The sequence below is a fragment of the Sorex fumeus genome, unplaced genomic scaffold (assembly GCF_029834395.1).
Source record: "Sorex fumeus unplaced genomic scaffold, SorFum_2.1 ptg000047l, whole genome shotgun sequence".
NCBI lineage: Eukaryota > Metazoa > Chordata > Mammalia > Eulipotyphla > Soricidae > Sorex > Sorex fumeus.
In genome coordinates, this window is record NW_026606104.1 from 7192690 (window position 1) to 7209967 (window position 17278).

The 17278-nt window shown below is 46.4% G+C and overlaps 1 protein-coding gene across 1 annotated transcript in view; it reads left to right on the forward strand.

The window, feature by feature from the left end:
• The window catches only part of ABCA4 (ATP binding cassette subfamily A member 4), a 139770-nt gene that overhangs the window by 24170 nt on the left and 98322 nt on the right, over positions 1–17278 (forward strand). The window contains exon 6 of the mRNA XM_056122821.1: positions 3172–3369. Coding sequence (XP_055978796.1) covers positions 3172–3369 — 198 coding nt within the window. The remainder of the gene's footprint in view (positions 1–3171; positions 3370–17278) is intronic.

Below are 17278 nucleotides of genomic sequence, written 5' to 3' on the forward strand. Positions count from 1 at the left end.
GCCCAGTGGAAAGAATCAAAAGAGTGCACACCTCAGGTGGAGATGCAGCAGCAGTGCACTTGCGACTTTATTTAACACAAGTGCTCACAGGGGAAAGAGCCACTGACCCTCCTGCTTGGTACTTTCTGACTCCCCAAACTGAACTGCTGTTGGCCCTCCAGGGATTGGTTTCAGAACCCTGCAGGCTGCCCTATCAGTGGTGGTTCAAGTCCTTTATAGTCAGTCCTTGGACTCCGTCTTCCTCAGACTCGCCACAGAGTGAGTGCAGTCGACTGAATCTGTGAATGTGGAACCCTGGGGGAAAAATGTATAAGTGGACCTCGGGTCAACTTGACTTTGACTTTCAACTGCAGTCTGAGGCCTGCAGCTGTCTAGTGAATTGATCCATCTGGTCAAACAGAAGTGTGGCATTCAGGACTGGATGGACCAAGAGTCTTCTCAGGACCAAGGGTTTTCACTGAAATCGTCCTCCCAGGCCCATCCTGCTTAGTACCCGCAGGGTACATACCTCTATGGGCAATGCTCCTCCCTGCACCATTCAGAGGCCAAGAAAACAGTGAGAACTGGGCAGATCTGTGTCCCCGCTCCAGCCTCACCTCGGGCCCCATTAATTCCCAGACATGTTTTAAGACTCAGCTCAATTGTTGCCTCAGTGAAGTCTTCCATAAGTCCTCTTGTCTTTGTCCTGCCCTCCCCCTCCTCCCTATTTGACAAAGAGCTATTAGGCCATGTGTTTGTACAGGCTTCCGGTTCATAACTTAGCCAGCCATAGTAACAGTGTGACATGAGGCTACTTGCTTAACCACTTTGTGCCTCTGTTTCCTTTACAAAATGGTTTAAAAAGTGTTTTCTATCTATGGTGGTTGGGGGTTCAAAGAATTGATAATAAATTATATAGAACACTGCTGGCACCTAGTAAAGATCCAGAAAACACTACTTTTTTTTTGGGGGGGGGCACATACAGTAGTTCTCAGGAATTACTCCTGACTCTGTGCTCAGGGATCATTCCTAGCAGGACTCTGGGATCCAATAGGGTGTCAGGATTTTATTTTTAGTGGCTCTCCTCACTTTTTCTTTTCTGCATTGGGGTTTGAGTTTCCCCCACCCAGTGCTCACAGCTATCTGTCTTTCCAGTATAGTGGTAATCTCCTTGAGGGGTCACAGATTTGCCTATTCCCGTGGGTGCCCGATAGCTCTCTTGGTCCTGGCAGAGCAGGGACTCAGTGACGGTGCAGTGATTGAGAGAGAAAATAAGCCGGGAGCCTTCCCTGGGTCCCAGATTTCCCATTTGTTTGATGGGTGACTTCGTCAGATCTCCTAAATCCTCCTTGCTCCTCCCTTTTCTCCTCTGCAATATGAGAAAGTTTGGACAAAAAGAGCAGATTAATTCCATCTACGTCAAAACGTTTCAGATTCTGGGATGAGTATACGGAAAGGGGGATTTCCCTACAGGTAAGAAGTTAGGAAAAGGTAAACATGGGAAGCTATATCCTGTTACAGAGTTCTGAAACACTTGTGCCCAGCCCCTGGGCAGCCATGACTTGGGACCAGGATTCCCTGTGGGATCTGAACAGTGCAGAGTCTCGAGGGTCAGCACCTGCTCTCCAGACCAGAAGAATCTCTGGAAGCTCTTGCAAAGACTTCAGAGCCAGGGATGCTCAGGAATTCATCATGATCTTCAGAACGTGCCAATTCCTGGCAGAGCCTGGCTCTTGGTGGCCAGATTCTGCTCTGGGTGATCAAGATCCCTTGAACAGTGATCAGCCTCCTCAACCCCGATAGGCCATTCCAGGGATAATATTTCAAGAGCCCCTGTCCACGTGCCCCACCGATGCTCAAGCACATAGAATGTCCATGAGTCAGAGGCAACAGATAAAACGTAGCCTGCCTAGTCAGTTTTCAATTTCCGATAAATAGCATATCATATATATATATATACATATATATATATATGATCCTCTCATTGCTCATTGATTTGCTCAAGCGAGCCCAGTAACATCTCCATTGTGAGACTTGTTACTGTTTTTGGTATATCAAATATGCCATGGGTAGCTTGTCATATAGATATAAATGAGCACATCTCTGTGGGATTCTATTTGGGATATTTTCATCTGGAAAATCGTTGTCTCCTGAAAGGATTGAGTCAGTATTTTTGCCTGCTCAGTTTGGTGAGGAAAGGTGTTTTGTCTTTTGTGTTTGGGCCATTTACCAGCACTTAAAGTGTGTCTTAGTCTCACCCACGCCAAGCATCCTTGCTAAGAGGGGATCTTTCAATTGAAAAATAAAATGTGTTTAGGGTGGGATGTTGGGTCACACCCGGCTGTACCCAAGAATCACTCCTGGTGGTGCTCAGGGGACCCTTCGTATGGTTGGTAAGCACCTTAGCCTTGGTTTCCCAAACTTTAAATGATTCTTTGTTATCATTTAAAGTGAGTCTTGGGAATGTATTTGATTTCTAATGCAGCTGTAAAAAATGATCATGAACTTAATGGGTTCAAGCAACACCAATTTATCATCTTTGGGTTTAGGAAGCCAGAAATCTGAAAGTCAAGGTGTCAGGAGGGCTACTGTTCCTCCTAGGGCTACTGGGGGGCCTTAATGGCTTCTTTTTTTTTCTTTTTGGGTCATACCCAGCGATGCTCAGAGGTTACTCCTGGCTCTGCACTCAGGAATTACTCCTGGCGGTGCTCGGGGGACCATATGGAATGCCAGGAATTGAACCCAGGTGGGCTGCATGCAAGGCAAATGCCCTACCCACTGTGCTATCACTCCAGCCCCCAGCCTAATTCTTTTTTCTTGCCTGTTTTGGAGGCTGTGCACGTTCTTTGCTCCCCTGTATTTAGAAGATGTACTCTCCTCTACTGAAGCTGGCCAAGCCTTCCTCAGAAGGACTTACTTCCTCCCTTTTCCACATGAGAGGATCCTTGTGGTTGATTATGTTGGGCCCTCCAGATAATCCTGAATAATCTCCTTGTAAAGTCTCATGACTAGCAGCAGCCTTGGTTCCATCCACAATCTTAATTCTCCTGGCCATGCACTCAACAGACTGTGTGTGTGTGTGTGTGTGTGTGTGTGTGTGTGTGTGTGTGTGTGTAAATGGGGGTGGTTTAGGAGATTGGTGATGTTCTTGCTCTCTGGAAAACTTCCCCATGCCACTTCTTCCCACTGCAGTTTGCTCATGGAGTCCCACACCTGGCGCTCAAGGACATAGCGTGTAGCGAGGCACTGCTGGAACGCTTTCTCATCTTCAGCCAGCGCCGAGGGGCGCGGATGGTGCGGGAGGCCCTGTGCCCCCTCTCTCAGGGCACTCTGCAGTGGGTGGAAGACACGCTGTATGCCAACGTGGACTTCTTCAAGCTCATCCGTGTGGTAAGGGCACTAGCTGGCAGCTTGCCCAGTCGGAGGTCATTCCGGGTCCTGGAGGTCTGGGTCAGCCATCAGGACTCATGACTAGACAGCTGGGGAGAGCATGAGTCTGAGGTTCCAGGCAATTTCTCTTTTAATTTATTATAATTTAGGAAGGTACAATAGTGTTACCTTTGTGGTACTGATATACAAACTTGCTACCCCGACTACCCCACCACCAACAACAAAGAGCCCATGACCTTCCACCACTGGCTTTACATCTCTTCTAGTCTGGTCTCTCAAGACAATTTTTAAAAATAATTTTCCTTTTATTATTTATTTATTTTTATTGCATTGCCATGAGATACACAGTTGCAAAGTTGTTCATGATCAGGTTTCAGTCATACAATGTTCCAACACCCATCCCTTCACAAGTGTCCCTTTCCCCAATTTCTCTCCAGAACCATCACCTTCCTCCATAACAGGTACTTTTCTTTTTCTCTGTCTATCTGTCAGTTTGTCTATTTGTCTCTCTCTCTGCACTGTGGTTTGCAATATAGGTACAGAACGGTCATTATGTATATATTCCTTCACCTACTTTCAGCACTCAGTTCTTGTCCAGAGTGATCATTTCTAACTATCACTGTCAGGACAATTCTTGAGGGGACTCCAGAAGTTCCAAAGGTCCAAATACTGACGGGCCATATTTCTAGAGCAGTGGCCCAGCCCTGGGGTCTTTCTCAAGATCACCATCAGGGGGGAAGTTGAGGCAGGTCTGAGTCCATCTGCAATTTGGACTGAGTCCATCGCCTCCAGCATGTGAAAAGGAGGAGGAGGCCTGCTTTTAGTCCCTGCTGGCCATTTCCTCATTGTAGGTGACCTTTTCTGACCCCATTAAACAAATACAATGCATTGTCAATTGGCAGGGAGAAAAGTCCACACAAAACATTGAACAAATTTCAATAAATGAAAGCTTTGTGCTCTTTTCTGTGGGTCTGCTCATGGCTTTTACTTTTGGAATAGAAGATAGCTTACTTTTGATAGAAGATTGCTTACTTTTGGCATAGAAGAACTTCCGCCCCTCTCGGAGAGCCCGGCAAGCTACCGAGAGTATTCGATATGCCAGACACAGTAACAACAAAGTCTCCAATGGAGACGTTACTGGGCCCGCTCGAGCAAAAATTTTCATTGTCTCAAAAACTCAGCAAGTCCTGCTCCCACTGAGTTCAACCCTCTGCTCTAGAATTGTATCCCGGACAGAGTCCTTAGGACCTGATTCTAGCTCCTCTTCTGTTGGAAGGTATAAGATGAGGGGAACAATAATATAGAAAGGACATGTAGAACAGTGGTTCTTACACATGAGAGGACATGACAATCTTCAGGGGAACTGGCAAAAGAAGCAGGTTCCAGGGACCAGAAAGATATTATAGTGGATAGGACACTTGGCTTGCACACAGCTGACCTAGGTCTGACCCCTGGCACTCCAGATGGTCCCCTGAGCCCACCAGGAGTAATCCCTGAGTACAGAGCCAGGAGTAAGCCCTGAGCACAGCTGGGTGTGGCCCAAAAACACAAAAGCAAAAAGCAGGTTCCAGATTTCCACCTCTGAGACTATTCAGGAGATTTGCGCTATGCTATGCCCTCAATTGCCTTGTTACCCTGTTACCCTGATTGATTCTGCAAGGTCATTGTAGGACATTCTTTAACATTCAAAATTAGAATCCTTAAGAGAAGGTTTATATATGTGTGTATTATACACACACACACACACATACATGCATGCATACACACATATACACACACATATATAACGGTCTTAGGCACTGAATTGCAATTTTGATTTTTGCCCTTTTTATTTTCTGGCACTCTATTGTGGGAGGTGTTGGTCAAAGTGCCTGGCTGAGAAATGTGAAGTTTTGCCTTTTTATGGTGGCTCTCTCCTGTCCCAGAAGACCAGCTCATCAGAAAAGTAAGGGAGAGGTATTTTTAATGAAACAAGATCCCAGCCTTTCTGGCAGCCCTCACTCTTCATCCTTCTCAAAGTGTGACTCTTGGAACGTCACCCTATGTTTTCCCCTCTGCTTTCCCCAGCTCACCGGAGGGGCACCACCAGGGCAGGGAAGAGGCCAAAGACTCTAGCAAAGGCTCTTTACCCTGAATGTGGTAGGAAAATTTTAAAAGCTTGTGGTTCAAAGGTCTCTGTCCAAAGTCCCCAGAGGATCCCTATTTTAGAATATTCTTAGTTGTTTTTCAGAATCCGAAAAGAAGGCTTCCCTTCCTCTGGGCTCTGCTCTGAGACCCTGTACCCATGACGCAATTGCTCTTGGAATTTTTCTGGGGGCCGAGGGCCATGCCATCCTCAGGCTCGGGCAAGTGGTATAACTTTTTTCCATAAGCACCTGGAGCTCTGGCACAGGTAAATGTACCTTCCAACTGTGCCCAGTGAACCAAGTAAGGCAACTCTGAACTTGGAAGGTATGAAAAGGAGATAGGTAGAACTTTTCATTCAGCTTGGACACCAAATCATCAGCTGCTGGTTCCAGAGAATATATTTATTAGACAAGAAAGACCTGACATTTATCCCTTCTACCCTGACAGGCTATTCTGGCAGGTGCCAAAGTTCAAGTCCCAGAGAACTTTGGCTGGCCATCCTCACTGACCCGAGCCCTGGTGACCCTTCTCCAGTTTTGGACCTACGTCCAAGCTTGCAGCCTTGAGCTGGATATTTGCAAGGTCTCGGGCTCTGTGCCGAGGTCACTCATGTCATGGCAGCAGTCGTGTCTCCGTGACTCTTACTGAACTTCCAGCTAACTCCTAGCTAACCCTGAGATAAGCCACACCCTGGGTCCCAGCAACAGAGCTTAAAATACAGACCCGCATAGTGGCTCCAAGTCCTGCCGTGGGTACCTAGCCTGGCTGCCCACAGAACCACCTGGGGAACTTGAAAAACAACTCTGGGCCCAGCCCCCACACCCCACAGGGGCCCAATTCCCTCCATCTCTGGTATTTTATAAAAGCTGCTCAGATCATTCCAATGACTGGCCAAGGTTGAAAATCAGCGACCTAGAACAAGGAGTTTGATTTAATGTCTCGATTTCTGTAAACCAAATTGAATAATAACAGGGTCCTGCGTGCCTCTGAGGCTGTGAGGCGCTCTCTCTGGAGGAGCCGAGTGTGGGGAGAGGCCGCTTGGCCTCTTATCAAAGGGCCTGGTAACCCCAGCACAGTCCAGAGGAGGTGCTGGAGCTCCGAGCACTCCCCTGTCAGCCCTCTCATTCCTGCCCTTCTCTGCAGGGAAAGCCCAGAGTGGGACAGGATGCGAGCACCCCCCCCCCCTTGTGAAGATGACAAACATCCTATCTAGTGCCCTTGAAATGTGCTTTCTCCTTTGTTAAATGGATGTGAATGCTAAACATTAAAAAAAATTTTTTTTTTTTGCTAACATTCAGAAGTTTTGTTTTTATGGTTTTTGTACCCATCCAATCAGTGTTTTCAGAAAACGACCCTGAGTCAGGCACCCAGGGCTCAGGGCAGAGCCTCCAAGCCTCTGAGCAGGGCCTGGGCCAGCGGCACTGCTCTGAGGCCGCTCGGGGCCCTCTGGGACCAGGCTGTTATTGCAGCTGGTTGGCGAGCAGCCACACTTAGCTCCATGCGGGGAAGGCTGGGCCTCCTGTTCTCCCGGGTTCTTTCTCAGGCGCACGTACACCAGTGTATAAATAAGGTTCTAGTAAATGTCAAGCCAGTGCTCATTAACAAAGAAAGAGGGACAGTCTCCATAAGCCACTGTGACGGCAGCTGCCCCTTCTATGTGAGGAGCTGAGGTGTGTGGGGGAGGGATGCAACTTCCACCTGGGACCCAAGAACCAGTGGCACCCCAGAGAATCAGAGAGAGGGGTGTTTGGGGGGTTAGCACCAACTGGGGCCAGCTGTGTTTTCCCTCAGCCTCTTGGAGGTCAAAAGTGAGTGTTGTCATCCTCAAATAATCCAAATGCATGTCTGTACTTCACGTGCACCCGTGCATGTGTACACACACACACACACAAAGAAGCAGACACACGCACGAATACACACACACACACACACACACACACTCACTGGATGCATGTGACGGGACAGGGATGACTGGGAAGGAAACAGGCCAGCAGGTGCCTGGGTTTTCTCCCAGGAGCATGAGCCCCTCTGGGTTTCACCAGAGTTGAGATGGCGTGAACGATCTTGTCTTCACCTGTGGCCCTTCAGGGCTTACCGCCCCCAGCCTGAAACTCAGCCACTCAGCCCCTGGCCCATGGAATCACACAGCCGACACCGCCTGAAACGTTTACACCTCATAAAAAATGGCGTGTCAGTTTCGGGTGAGGGGTTGGGACGTTTCCCATCTGATCTGGCCCACTGCGTGCATCGCCCCTCCCTCGTCTCCTCCCTCTAGATCCTTCCTGTTTTCTCGCTGGCGCAGAGCTTTGAAATCTTGCTGAGAAGCAGATCTGTCCCTTCGGCTCTCTCGGAATGTTTATTTGTGGAAGTTCGGCAGGGGAACCGGAGCGAGTGCCAAGACCTGCCACAGTGCTGGGAAATCTTGGTTTCCCTCCCATCCCCCCCTCCACGGAGCTGGGGAGAGGAAATTCGGCCTCCCTGGGCATTTCAGCCCATGGTTTTCCCCTCAGTGAGCGCGTCCAGCGAGGCTTGATCTGGCCTGCTTTGCCCCCCACTGCTGCTCCCGGGCCATTTCTTCCTTTTCTGCCTTCATCCATGTATCTGACAACTGAATTCTGAGGCGGAGAGAGGGCCTCTCATCTCGGTAGTCCAGACTGCTGCCTTCGGTGCCCTGCTATGTTCTTGGCCCTGCTCCCTGAATTCCTGAATCACCGGGAATAAATGTGAACTGGCCCGGTCACTGCTCCCTGCCATCCTGCCATCATTCACCTCCATTGTTAAGTCGCAGCTCTGGGTAGTGACGCGGCTACGTCCAAATTCCCGCCCCCAACTCCGGGATTTCCCAACAAGGTTCTATTCATGACTAAACTTTGTGACTTCTTCTCCTTTCCAATTTCTAAATCTTCAGACTGTAACTTTCTCCCACTTCTGTGTGAGAGTTTGGGGAGGAAAGAAGAGAGAGAAGGGAGAACGGGTACCAATGGCATGAACCCGGGCAGAGAGGCAGCAGAACTGTGAGAGAGTAAACAAAACACCCTCAGAAAACAAGTTGAGTTTTTTTTCCCCCAAATTATTAAACTACACCAAGTGTATTTGATTTAAAGTATTTGTATCTGATACAAAACTACATGTACAGAGCTAGGTGTCTACTGTGATCAAAATTTCCCTGGGTGCACTTTACAAAATGGAAAGAAGAAAAAGGAAGGAAAGGACTTATATAAATGTTCAGCAAGAAAGAAGTTTTAGAACAAATGCTCTGAACCCGAGAGGAAGCCTCGTGGACACCTGTGTAGGTCATGCCACGCACATGATGGTCAGTGGCCTGTCCTGGTGTCATTTAGGCTCCTGCCATGAGCTCACCAAGTCTTTGATTTTACAACAGAGCAGATAGTAATTTTTAATGAGTTTAAAAAGAAGAAAATACTCAGCGGTCAGCGCTGAAATTATTCAGGACATACGCAGGCCCTTGTAAAGTTGTTCTAGGATATAATGGGTCGTGTCCTTTTCTCAGAAACAGAACCAAAGCATTGAATACCAGGTTCTCTATAGACCCAAAACCGGTTTTAGGCCTGACTTGGTCTCTGATGGGTCTTATCACTACAGAATGGTAGTTCCTAAACTTTTTCTGGATTCAGACTATCTCTGAGACTCTAACTGCAGTGCTAAAGCTTTTGCCGAGAGAAATGAAAGTTCTCACAGCCATAGGGTGATGGGAACTCATGGAAAACTGAATATTGAACCCTGCGTCAAAACCTTTGCTTTAACATTTCCTTCCTATGTCTGAGTGATAGTGCAGCAGGTAGGGCATTTGCCTTGCACACAGCAAATCCAGGTTCCCTGAGCACTGCCAAGTGTGGTCCAAAAGCTAAGAACCTACCATAATATACATCTTTTCCTAAAAGGCCTCAGTGTAGCCACAGATTCTTCATTAATTCTAATAAACTAATTGACCCCCATCCAGGACCTTGTAGAGAAAAAATCAGAGCATGGCAGCCCCCAGGGGCACACAAGATCTCCTGGAGTCAGGAGACTGGGCCCTGGCTCCAGGTTGGATCTTAATTTGCTGTCAACCTTCCCATCTTCTTCTCGAAGGGTCTGTTGTGAGGCCACTGTGAGGGTAGTAGTGGATTCAGCTTTGAAACGAGCATCTCTTGGCTTTTACCAAAGCAGGAATGCCAAGGCCCAGCCTCCCTAGTTCCCCTGGCTCCTAGAAGATTCTTTTGAAACACTCAGGGGGGGGACTCTCTTCCCTCCACCCCCTTAGCCTGGGAAGAGGTTCCATCTCACAGAGTGACATTGTGCTTGCCCCGAGATTCCAAATTCAGGAATTTGTTTTGTTTTTAGTCTTTGGGGACAAAAACCCAGGCCTGCGTTTATTTGGTTTTTTTTGTTTGTTTGTTTGTTTGTTTGTTTGTTTTGCTATTAACTTCCAGGCCATTCCTGTGCAGAGCCACACAAGAAGCAGCAGCTCTGAGCTGCTTGGCCCCTTCCCTCCGCTGTGGTTGCCATGACTTGCACGCACACTTGCCATGGGGCTGGCAGGGGGTCGCCCATCTGGGTGCAGTGCTCACACACTCAGCCTTGATGCGTGCTGGGGGGAGGATCTCACACTTCTGTTGGTGGGGCTTGCACATAGTTGGCTGCATGACACACTGTTTGGGTGGGGGAGCGCGCTCTGGGAGACCAAAGCAGCCACTGAGTTCCCAGAACCTTGCTGGTCACAGGTGGCAGCCCCTGGGACCCCGCCATAGATGGATGTGTGCAGGACAACCACTCCGCTGTCTCCCGGCTCCCAATTCCGTTTTGCTTTTTATTGACCACAAATACCGAGTATGAACTCATCCCTGAGAGAAAATGTTCTGGTTTCTTTGCACCAAAAGAGTCCCCTAACTTGTCTGTAAACATACCTCTGAGCCCACCCTTTTATTTCTTTAGCTGTCTCCTCCAGCCCCAGGAGACAGCACGTCTCCCCGTGACCTCTCCCGGCAGAGACAGTTTGGCATTTCCATCTCCTGTGAGTGATTGAGTCTGAATTCTCCATTCATGACACATTTCCTGGTACTCGGGGTCCCCTCCTGGTTGTCCCCTCACCACAGCTCGCTTCCTCTCTTTTCATCTGATCCTTAACGACTGTCAGGTTGCTGCAAACATGCTTCCTATCCACATGCTCCCAGTTCCCTAGCAACAATTTCCCGCCCGGATAAATCTGGATTTCCTCTAGCAGCAGCCCAGCCTGAACACGGTGGGCAGCCACCGTGCCCCTCTGTGCCAGCTGCATCTGCTTATCACTTCCATCCTGGTGCTTTTAAGACCAGCTCATCTCTCATTCCAGAATCTTCTACTGGCCCCCAGAGGTCACACCATCCTCAGAGCAATGTTTAACCTGAGGTTACCTGTTTACTCTTGGCCTAGGTGGATCCTCAATTTAGAAAGGAATGCTATTTTCCATACTTTCTTCTGTGAACCAGAGAAATTTAGAAAACATTAATAAACTCATAAAGCCTTCCTTTTGTGCTGTCCTAATGGCATCTGTATGACGAACTCATACAGCAAATACTGCTCAAATAAGTTTTTATTTGCTCGAGTGGGCCCAGTAACGTCTCCATTGGAGACTTTGTTGTTACTGTGTCTGGCATATCGAATACTCTCGGTAGCTTGCCGGGCTCTCCGAGAGGGGTGGAGGAATCGAACTCGGGTCAACCATGTTGGCCGCTTGTAAGGCGAACGCCCTACCGCTGTATGTGTGGGCCAGAAAGATAGCAAAGGATTAAGGCTGATGGCTGACTCCCCTTTTAGTCCCCAGTACCTCATATGGTGGTACCCTGAGTATCACCTGAGCACAGAGCTAGGACAGGAGTAAGCTTTGAGCATTGCTGGATGTGGCCCAAAAGCAAAAGCAAAACAAAACAAAACAAAAAAACCCTTACATTTTGCTTTTAGAAAAAATTATTAGAAAGACTTAATGGATAATACAGTAGGTAAGGAGCTCACTTTGCATGCAACTAACCCCAGTTCCATCTCTGGTACCACTAAATACCACTAAGAATGACTCTGTTACCCTTATGTAACAGAATCAGAAGCAGCCCTGAGCACTGCTGGGTGTGGCCCAACATCCCCCCTCCACAGAAAGATATTAAAGATTCCAAAGGATAGACATATTTATTGTCCTTTGGAATCCAGGGACTTCATGTAGCCAAAATCTTCTTGCTGTTGGCTTGAACTCTGTATCGACTTCTTTAGTACATGCGGGCAAAACCTAGGGACCCAAAAGACCAAAAAACTAAGGGAAAAGATCGATTCAAACACTTTCCACAGCCCCATTGTACAGTCAGTCTTGCTCAGGAGATGTAGCCGGACCCAGGAATAGGTTGGCAGTGCTGAGCCCAGTCCTGATATGGAAAGGTTACTTGTGACTTGTAAAGTTCAAAGAAATTTTTTGGCATAGGAAGCAGCAGGCTGTGCTCTGTGTGTGTGTGTGTGTGTGTGTGTGTGTGTGTGTGTGTGTGTGATACTTGCCATTCTGGTATATGACCTTTCTTCCAGAAATGTTTTCACATTTCTATTCAAATAAACTTTACAGTCTCTTGTGGTGCTTTTGGCAGGAACAATCCTTGCAAATAGAACAATCCATTGAATAGATAATAGAGGAGGGAACCAAAGGAAGAGGGGGGAGGCTGGGAAAGTGATTTTCTAATTTATGGCAACATCAGATAGTTGGTTACCAGACTAAGGGCCAGGCATTTTAGTGAGGAGGCGTAAGAGCATCCTAAGACAAAAATATAAGTATACCCTTTATGTTTTCCTTCTCTGGGAAGAGCTAGGAAAGGAATTGGCGCTATGATACATAACTAGAACTCAGTAAATATCTGAATAATGAGTATTGTTTAAATTATTGAAAGATTAATATAGCTTACTGGAATAATAAGAGTTCATTTTAAAAAATGAAAAATATTGAGAAAACAAGTGTTAAACAGAATGAAAATTAACTCAAGCCTTTGCTCAACCTGTGACCCCTTCCCCACATTTCTGGTGTCCTCTTATCTGACTGTCTTTCTAGTTCTCTCTCTCTCTCTCTCTCTCTCTCTCTCTCTCTCTCTCTCTCTCTCTCTCTCTCTCTCACCCTCCTCACAATTTTCCCCACACCTAAAATTCCTGGCCTCTCCTTACATCCACAAACACTTCCCCATGCTCCTGATTATCAGATTGTCTTTTTTTCAAACAACAGCTGAAGAGTCTCCATCAAGTCTCTGGGTGTATTAGTGGCTCCCTTCTGTTAAATCACCTTGTCAAGATAGCTTGCAGATCACAACTGAATGTATAGCCCACTGAATGTGGTTCCCTAAAACTAAAAGACCTTCCCTAAAAACCCTACCCTATGGCCTATCCTAATAGCTTATTGGTCAGAATTTTGTCACATGACCACCTACAGAAACAAAGGAGGCTGGGAAATGTAGTAGTTTTGACCAGATACCACTTTCTAAGTAGGAATGAACAAACAGCAATCTCTGTCATAGAGAGATTTGGGTGGACAGGAGTGGGATGAAGGACAGGATGTAGCACAGTGGTAGAGCAGGAGCGATAGCACAGCGGTAGGGCATCTGCCTTGCACGCAGCCAACAAGGCCGACCGGAGTTCGATTCCTCCGCCCCTCTCGGAGAGCCCGGCAAGCTCCCCGTGATGTGTTCAATACGCCAAACACAGTAACAAGAAGTCTCACAATGGAGACGTTACTGGGCCCGCTCGAACAACGGGAGGACCGTGATCGTGACACAATTAGTTCAATTTCCAGCAGCATAAAAACAGAAATTGAAGCAGGAGGGAGAGGGTCAAGATCCTATATGCAGAGATTATCCTCATACAGAAGGGACTCCAGAGCTTCTAAGGGAGCATGGAATGGGGCTCAGTTTGTGCTCAAGGGATAGGAATTTGAGGAAGATGAATTTACAGCTCTTGATGTTAGTTCTCTCTCTCGGGGAAGAAATCTGTTCATTTCTGTCCCTCTCACATCTATTACATAACTTGAGCATTGGTCTGTGTTTAAAGAAAGGCATGCCTTGTCCCCTCCCCCCCTCCCCCGCTGTGGTATTCTGCTGTTTGTTTTATTGATTCACTAGGACTCGGGCAACAGAGTGACAAAACTGAGGGTGGGGTGGACCTGCTTTTTTCTTAGTCTTGAAATCAGTCCCTAGTCTTTAAGGAAAGCAGAAATGCCATCTGGGGTAGGGGGGTTGTTCCACAAGCTCTGCCATATAAGCTAGTGCACTTAGCTACAAATTATGGTCAAAATGTATTTTGAGATTGTCAGTTCAAGCCAAAATGAAAAAATAAAGTTAGAAATTTGATGCTTATAGAAGAACATATGCCAAATTGTTAGTAGTTTATAGTAATTGTTAATGGCAACTGCCCCTGGGGGAGGTATGGACTGCAGGGAGATCTTTATCATCAGTATTACTTTTGTTATTTTAAAAACAACAACAAAAACAGCAGCTTAATATTGAGCCAGAGAGAAAGCCAAATGGGCTGAAAGCATGCTTTGCTTGCAGGAGGTCTGGGCTCCATCCCCAGCACCTCAGGCTCTGCTGTGCACTGCCAGCAGCTACACCTGGAAACAGATTCAGAAGCAGCCCGTGCGCATCACCACATGTGACTCAAAACCAAAATACAAACCAAATAAACTCTAAAGTAATCTATATCCTGGGCCTGCAAGATATTGCCGTGGGTAAAATGCATACGGCCAACCCAGGTTCAATCCTGCAACCGAAAATAGTCCCCTGAGCACTGCCCGAGCACTACCAGGAGTGATACCTGAGCGCAGGGCCAGGAGTCATCGAGTGTGGCCCCAAACAAACACAAATAAACAAAAAAATATTTTCTATCTAGTCCAGAAGTACCTGGACAATGTGATTCAATTTTTAGTTGAACTGAATGGAATAAATATGAATCTTCAGTAAGTCATCTATTCACTATTATTATTTTTTTTCTTTTTGGGTCACCCAGCAATGCTCAGGGGTTACTCCTGGCTCTGCACTTAGGAATTACTCCTGGTGGTGCTTGGGGGACCATATGGAATGCCAGTGATCGAACCCGGGTTGGCCGCATGCAATGCAAATGCCCTACCCACTGTACTATCACTCCAGCCCCTCACCACTTGTTCTTGCATCCCACTTCTAGCAAGGACCTCTGGTATAGAGAAATTTTATTTCAAGATGGAAAAAAAAAGACCCGAAATTGCATTTTTTTTTTTCAAAGAGGCAACTTGAAAGTAGAGTTTTCCTGTAGCACCTTCTCTAAGGGTGCTTCATGGCATGCCATAATCCCTGGGGCAGCTTCTCTGCCCACTTGAGGTTCACAATGGTCTCCTGCACACTACAGAAAAATGCAATGGAGAGGAAGGCTGAGTGATAAAAAGATTAAAAGATAGAAGATAGATTCCCCCGCCTATGATGATGCATTTTGTGTGTCACTTTGGCTGGCCTATAGAGTGCCCAGATATTTGGGCAAACATCACAGATACTTCTATGAAGGTGTATTTTGGATCAGCTTCATATTTATGTGAAGAGTAAATTTACTCAGAGAAAAACAGATCATCCTCCCTAAGATGAGTTAGTCACATCCAGTCAATTAGCAGCCTGACTAGGACAAAAGGACTTATCCTTCTCTAGGTAAGAGACTTCATCACTTGTCTGATTGCCTTTGAACTGGAACAAACATCAGCTTTTTAAATTTTGACTTCAGATTCAAACTCATGGATAGCACAGGGGTTAAGGTACTTGCCTTGTTCATGGTCAACCTAGGCTTGATCCCCAGCAACACATATGGTCTCCAGAGCACCACCATGAGTTATTTCCGAGCAGAGAACTAGGAGTAAACCCCAAGCACAGCTGGACCTAATCCTAAACCCCCACTCTCCCATCCCCATGCCCCATAAAAAGTCCTTAAACTAAAACATTGCCTCTTCCTGGGTCTCCAGCTGCCAACTCACTATAGAACATAGGACTTGTTGACCTCCATAACTGCAGGAATCACTTCCTTATAATATCTTTATATATAAAAAGATTTATGTGATACAGACAAACACACAACTGGCAGAGTGCGGCCATATACTTACTATTTCACTGCCTTGTCATGGAGTTTTAGATAGATAGCAACTGCAAGTGATCTGTTTACTGATATAATATGAGGAATCATCTATTCACTCATTATGTTTGATGTATGTTTGAGAGTCTACTCTATGTCCAGCACATGGCACAAATGTGGTCTACATGGATCTTGGTGGTCTATTAAAAGAGATAAAGAGCAAGTGAATGCCAGCATCAACATTATTGTTGGAGGCATTAGGAATTTATGTCAGAACTTGGAGTAAGAGAAGTGAAAAAACTGGATTGGCCTATCATGAAACTTGGGTGAGAGTGTTCAGAGCGCATTAGAAAAGAAGAATATAGAGGGTGAGGGCCTGTAAAGAAAGCTATCGTGATCACATTTTTTTAGGAGAGCCTGAGAAAAGACAGTCTCATAAGGGAGAAAAAGGAAAAGAGAATATTGACCTACTAGTCATTAATCTGGCAGTTTATTCTTCTTGCACGCACACACACACACACACACACACACACACACACACACATACACATCCTCTTTTTAATGATTTTATTATAGAAGTATGCATTAAAGCAGAGAGACTAATACAATAAACTCATATACTTATCATCCAACTTCAATTATTGTCAATGATTTGGCTGTTCTTGTTTTATTTATTTCTCACTTTTCCCCCTGGAATCATTTAAGGCAAATCATAGACAATATATGACTTCATCTTTAAATACTTCCCTACTTATGTCTAACAAATTTTTAAAAAGTGATTTTTTTTTTCAGGATCGGAACAGTAGTACAGTGGTTACAGTGTTTGCTTTGCAAGCAGCAGACCCAGGTTTAATCCCCTACATCTCATACAGTTCCCTGAGTACCGCAGGCAGTAATTCCTGAGTGCAAAGCCAGGAGTAACCCCTGAGCATCGCTGGGTGTGACCCAAAAAGCCAAAAAAAGAAAAGTGCTTGTTTTCACAAAACCACAATGATATGGTTATATGCAACAAATTAACAAAAATTTCTTAATATTACCTAACACAATCTGGTTCACTTTCACTCTGTTTCAGCTGATTTGTTCAGATCAACCAAATAAAATACACACGGCACCTTTACTGATTGATCTTTTAGACACTCTTTCAATTTCTTCCCACCTCCCTGTTGATGCTATTGCAGTGATTGGAAGTCACAGGTTTCTGTGGCAGTGGTGCTCATACGTTTAGTTGTGTTCCCCAAGGGGTACACACCAGGTGGCAATGTGCATGCTCCCCACCACAGTGCTTGTGAGGTCACTCTCCTTTCATTGTCGTACTTCGCACACATGCTCACCTAGGGTCCTGCTTTTCCAATTGGGGTGCTCTCATATCTCTTAAGGGCCACACCCTTTCACTGCGGCTCTTGCACAGACCTGGTTGTAGGGCGACTGGGGACTGCTGTGGTACAGGGGAGCACAGACAGTGGAGCTGTCAGGACTGCATTTGGCATGTGGAGCAGCACCAAGATCGGACTCACAGTCTGACACTTGCAAGACAGACACATAAGCTCTGGAGTTATGGCCCAGTACTGCCATCTCCTATATTAGACCCTGTTGGAGAGAGGAGAGAGAATGGAAGGACTTAGTGATAACTTGCATTTGCACAAATTACCCACTAACTTCCTCCCTTCCTATCGACTCTCCTCAGCTCCACCTTCCTATGAAACAG